Source organism: Orbicella faveolata, unplaced genomic scaffold (assembly GCF_042242905.1).
Source record: "Orbicella faveolata isolate gen_17 unplaced genomic scaffold, um_ofav_v1 contig_25, whole genome shotgun sequence".
NCBI classification, from domain to species: domain Eukaryota; kingdom Metazoa; phylum Cnidaria; class Anthozoa; order Scleractinia; family Merulinidae; genus Orbicella; species Orbicella faveolata.
In genome coordinates this window covers 2,226,013-2,231,501 of record NW_028301553.1, presented here as the reverse complement: position 1 = coordinate 2,231,501, position 5,489 = coordinate 2,226,013, and the positions used below count along the sequence as shown (strand labels likewise).

General features: G+C 40.8%; 1 protein-coding gene across 1 annotated transcript; it reads left to right on the top strand.

Annotated features, from left to right (window-relative positions):
* The first annotated feature begins 354 nt into the window (after nt 1-354).
* Nucleotides 355-3,189, top strand: LOC149108548 (monocarboxylate transporter 10-like). Its single transcript, XM_089294768.1, has 3 exons — nt 355-985; nt 1,544-2,118; nt 2,472-3,189. Exons 1-3 carry the CDS (start codon nt 421-423, stop codon nt 2,976-2,978), a joined length of 1,647 nt encoding a protein of 548 aa, XP_089150894.1. The 5' UTR covers nt 355-420; the 3' UTR covers nt 2,979-3,189.
* Nucleotides 3,190-5,489: the final 2,300 nt, after the last annotated feature.

Here is a 5,489-nt window from a genome sequence, read left to right as displayed (position 1 = left end):
CCACTCACGATCAAAACTAGAGTGTAACAAAGAGTTTATGAGTGAGCGGTGATGTAAGCATTACTCTTTTACTTTCTTTCCATTAAAGGAAACCCTTTCCCGTGCCTCGATTAGTTCTGGAACTAGTTGCAGGGGCGAGCAATTCTTGTAACTGTATGTAATAAAATGAAGTAGCATTAATTTAAAGTTAAGTTAAGTTAAGTTAAAAAGTAGTGTGTGATGCGCAAATGTGATTCGTCAATTTCTGAATCAATTTATTGTGTTTTTAAAAAAGTACACTGGCGTGAAAAGTGAATTTTGATAAAATGCCTGTTTGAAACCGGATCTTGACTCCCTCCCACCCCACTTTACCTCTTTTTCTACTACTCAGTAATCTAGTGGTCGTAGATCTGATGCTAATCGTCGATCATTTTTTAACAGATGGATCAAGACAGTCAGAGCTGTATCGAAGCAAACGAAACTGGATGGAAACTGACTTGCTCAAATGATGTTGAAGATGTTAACGAAGAAGAACCTCCTTATGATGAAGAGAATCTACAGGACAGTGACATCCAACAGACTCGACTTGATGCCAAGCCCTACTGTGAGAACAAACCTCGTCCTGATACAGAGGCTGTATCTGCCAGTGACAGTCAGCACACTCAACTCGATGCCCAGGCCTACTGTGATAAGAAACCTCATGCTGATGCAGAGGCTCTATATAACAATGAGCCATCTCGTGACGTTGTAGCCCGGTTTAAAGACGGATTCAATCTCGACAAAAACAGTAGCGTTCAGGTTTTTAAAGAACCTCATCCCGACGAAGAGGCTGGGTTAAATGAAATACCTCATCTTGATAACGCGGCTCACTATGACAGAGGTTGGGCGTGGGTGGTTCTTGGAACAACATTTTTGATGGAATTTTTCGTTGGAGGACTAATAACCAGTTCTGGAGTCATTTATGCCGCGCTAATCGACGAATTTAACAAATCAAGAGCAGAAACAGGTAAACTCATATTTAGTGCTTTGACTTAACACTTGATTCTTCTTACATTCTTGACTCTGCTTAACAGTTTCTTAGTATCATTGCTGGCCTGTGAAGAGGATGTTTTACCCAACCACAAATGAATTATAAAGCCCTGAAAGTTTGGGTCTACTTGAGACTCCGTTTGGTCAGGCCTTGCTTCAGCTTTCGTTGACTTGTGGTGACTTGCACTAACTTTGGTTTAGATCTAATTTGCATGCAAGTCGATGCAAGTTTTTTTGCAACTTGCGTTTACTTGCGAGCAAGTATCTCTATGCAAGGATCTAAGCAGGTTCCATTTGCGACTACTTGCGAGTCCGTTTGGCCAGCGCTTAAGGTGAACATTTTATAGACATGTTTGCTTGATTTTTCAATTTCAAGTTTGATCTTTTTTTAATTAAACACAACTATTAAACATTAGCGAAACTAAGAATATTTGCATGTTTTCCTTTCCGACTGACCAAGTTTCGATCTTTTCTTGCTATTTTCTGTTTAAGACGCGTCTCACACCTTCTCATCGTTGTTTTATTTTTCCTATAGCATGGGTGAGCTCTCTAGCCGTATCTACATATTATTTATTCTCCCCTCTTGGAACTGTCATCAGCGAACGCTACGGATGCTGGGTAGTCGCCTTACTTGGTACCCTGGCCTGCTCTATTGGGTTATTGAGCTCTTCCTTCGTCACCAGTCTCCCGATGTTGTACCTAACTTACAGCTTGTTGTGGGGTATGGGTGCGTCTTTGGTGTATTTCGCTGATTTGCTGATTCTCACAAAGTACTTTAAAGCCAGACTTTGCTTTGCCAATGGTATAATGGCCCTCGGTGGTGCAGTTGGAGGCAGTGTTCTCAGCCCGACCATGCAACAACTATTCATTCATGTTGGACTGGCCAACATGTTTCGCGTGCTCTCGGGAGCATTTCTCCTTTTGTCTGGATTTGCACTGGTTTATCGGCCAAGACACCGCGTGCGCCCACACGATAGTGACGTCACAACCTCTCAAACAGAAACAAAGCCTTTGTTTGACTGGGAGATTTTGAGCAACAAAGCATTTTTCATGTGGATCGCTGTCATTTTCATCTTTATGCTCGGTTACATGGTCCCTTTTGTTCATTTGGTGAGTTTTCATCATAAGTTTCTTTCAACTTTTTCGGGTATCTGTCCCCTTCAATAGATCTTGTTAGAAATTGTAGCTAAGGCAGATAACTGCTTGAAAGCTTTGAAATGTCCAAGAAAAGTGTCGTTTGTTGAAAATCTTTGCTGAAGGGCTCGGGTACCGCTTCGTATTATCTAATCAAAATCTAGAATAAACTCTTACGACTACACAAAAAGCTGTCTCGTCATAAAGGCATTCTGTTGCTTAGCAACCGTTCATTAGCCTAATACGTTTATTGGAGGCCAGATGGTGTTCAGTTTCCCTCCGTTACTGAATATTTACGTGACCAGGTTTTAATTTCTGATTTATTTCAGGTTCGCTTGGCTGAAGACCTTGGAATTGACAAGACTCGTGCCTCCCTACTGTTAACATTTGTAACTGTGGGATCGGGTTTCGGTCGTGTCATCTTCGGCCGCATCTCGGATATCCGACGCTTCAATCGCGTTTACATCGCTCAAATCGCCTTTCTTGTTGTAGGCTTAAGCAATTTTGTTGTACCTGTTACAGAATCCTTCACCATTTTAGCCATAGATGCTTTTATATTTGGTTTGTTCGGAGGATGTTACTTAATCATAAACCCAGTTATTGTTTGTGACATTCTGGGTCCGCAGAAAGTCTCGTACGGTTTAGGAATGACTTTCTTTATAATCGCCATTCCGCGAACACTTGGACCGCTGATCGCTGGATGGATTTATGACGGACTCCAGAGTTACGCTATCGCGTTCTACTCCTTGGGTGCCACAACGTGTATTTCCGCTGTCCTAGCTTCTTTTGTTCCAATTTTGTTACGAAAGCAAGGTGAATATGTAATAAACCCTTGATACAAAACCAAATGAAGCCCAGGTCATGTGGTCTCTGCTGACTATATCAAGACCCATAATTAGCCACTGGATTATATTATTTTTTTAATATTATACAATTATATACATAGATATGGTTTCGTTGTATAATTTGATAGAGCTGTCGTGTGAAATAATTTCTGCTAAAGGGCTGGCTACTTAATAAAGGCAACACAGAACTTTGAAAAAGAAATATTGTGTTGTGTCTTCTTTATTTAATTGTAAGGGTACAACTGACTCGCCGACTAACGACTGACTGACTAGGTGACTCACTGACTGACTCATTGACTGGCTGACGGACTCACTGACTGACTGACTGACTGACTCACTGACTCACTGACTCACTGACTCACTGACTCACTGACTCACTGACTCACTGACTCACTGACTCACTGACTCACTGACTCACCTTTTCTTTAAAGTTCATCTGTGTCGCTAATTAGAGCTTGCACTACGGAATTAATTTGACAACTTACCACATGTACATGTCCACTGAAATTGTGCATAATGTTTTGAAATAGCTACATAATTTATTCACTGTGGAAGGTAAACAAATCGTCCCTTACCTCCAGGAGAAGTATCCTTAAAGTTGGAGGGGTAAAAACATTCTTTTGACTGTCCACCTCCGTCAGGTAGCAAATCACACGGTACTGTAAACATACCAGCTAACGCCGCTTTGCGAAGACTATCTTGGCATTCCGAGACAAACTGTGTGCAAACTTTGCGACACGTCGGCAACGGAGTGTCGCGGCCTTCCTCGCATTTCGGCATATACAGCGAACACAAGATCTTACCCGCAAAATCTGAACACAATGTCAACAATGGAACGTACAGGTCTAGAAGGGGAGCTTGAAAGTCTTGATAAGGTGTGCCATCGACATCCGGAAATCTTGCTGTTAACCTGTAGCCTGCACTGGAGCAAGACTTTACAGTGACAAGTTCGCAATTTTCTCCCGATACCAGAGGGATCGAGGAAGCAGCTAACAGAAACAATGTGTAAGCCAGATCCATAGTTTTGTCATTTGCATGAAATCGTGTTTGAAAGTTGCACACAACACCCTTTCAAACTCCAAATTTATGCGTTGTTGACAATCTACATTGTTTGATTCTCTGATCTCTTCGCCCGCAATGTGTTGTCAGCGGTAAAATAGGAGTGAAGAAATTGACGTCAGTTTTTTATGCGTCCTGTTATTGATGATAAATTGGGTCATAACTTTGTCAAAGTTTAGTGCGGAACCACTCGCCAGCGGCTCGTGGTTCCACAGCCACTTTGACAATATTATGACCCAATTTCTCATCAATAAGAGGACAGACGCATAAAAAACTTACGTCAATTTGTTTTTTACAATAACAAGACCCCAAAATGGTTAAATGCGGGGACTTAATTTGGGGAAAAGACGCCGTAAACTTGTCAAAAATTAACAAAGATAAGTGAATTTTATTCAAAATGACGCGAACATTGGCAGTAGCTTTTCTTGCTTTTTTAAGTGGCTACTTAAAAAAGTCAATAAAATCTCATTGGCTAAAAAGTTGACAGTTTGACAGCTGAAAGTTAAACTTGAAAGCTTGCATAAATTAAGATTTTATCCATCTGTACTCGTATTGATGACAAAAATGAGCCGATCAGCGAGCGAGAAATTAGACGGTTATTTTAACTCAATAGAAACACACAACTGGCACGAGCTGTTGACGTAATGATGGTGCGAGCAAAGAGAATTTACATTCTGATGATCAAAGTAAACAAGTTGTTTCCCTTTTTTCCGTCGCGTTGTTTTCTAAAAGAAATGGAAAAAATGTTCTCCGTGTTATATTCGAGTTATAGAAATACTCGTGAAAGTTTAAGGGAACTCGAAAAAGCTCTTAACGTTCTCCCAAACTTCCACTCGTGTTTCTATTAAACAATTAGATTATGAGCTCGAGATTTCTATCGCGTGATAGTTGACGAGGGCGCAGCGAGAGCGTATAATCTAATAGTTTTGGTATAAACCTAATAGTCGTTCAAAACTCATCGAAACCCTTTCTCAGACACTTCGAAAACGCCACCGGCCGTTATTTTGTTAGTAAAGGCACACTGCTACGCTACTCACCATCTATCACAGAATAGACAGTGGGTAGCGTAGCCAATCAGAAAACGGCATTCGTGATAGAACGCTAACAGATTTATACTAAAACTCGATAGAAACACGGAACACGTTTTCTATTTATTAAATAAAGAATGGCCCAAGGGGGAAGGATACGTTATATTACTCGGGGGGGTTGAATTGTCCTTTTATTGTCTTTGGCCCTCTCTACCGCATACGAATTATTTGCCGGTGACAAAATCAAAGTCGTCAACATTGTAGCATGTTCACAGGGTTCATTGTGGGTGACTCTTACCATGTTGAAAGAAAGCAGTTGTATTTTTAGATACATGTATGACTTTTCTGCCTTTTGAAAATGTTTCTTGTACATGAACTTTGATCAGCAACGAGTGTCAGTAATCCGAAATCAAGC

Coding starts and splice junctions, on each gene's coding strand:
- LOC149108548 (XM_089294768.1), top strand. CDS start 421: ATGGATCAAGACAGTCAGAGCTGTATCGAAGCAAACGAAACTGGATGG. Junction 986..1,543: donor CAAATCAAGAGCAGAAACAG/GTAAACTCATAT, acceptor TTTTTCCTATAG/CATGGGTGAGCTCTCTAGCC. Junction 2,119..2,471: donor TGGTCCCTTTTGTTCATTTG/GTGAGTTTTCAT, acceptor GATTTATTTCAG/GTTCGCTTGGCTGAAGACCT.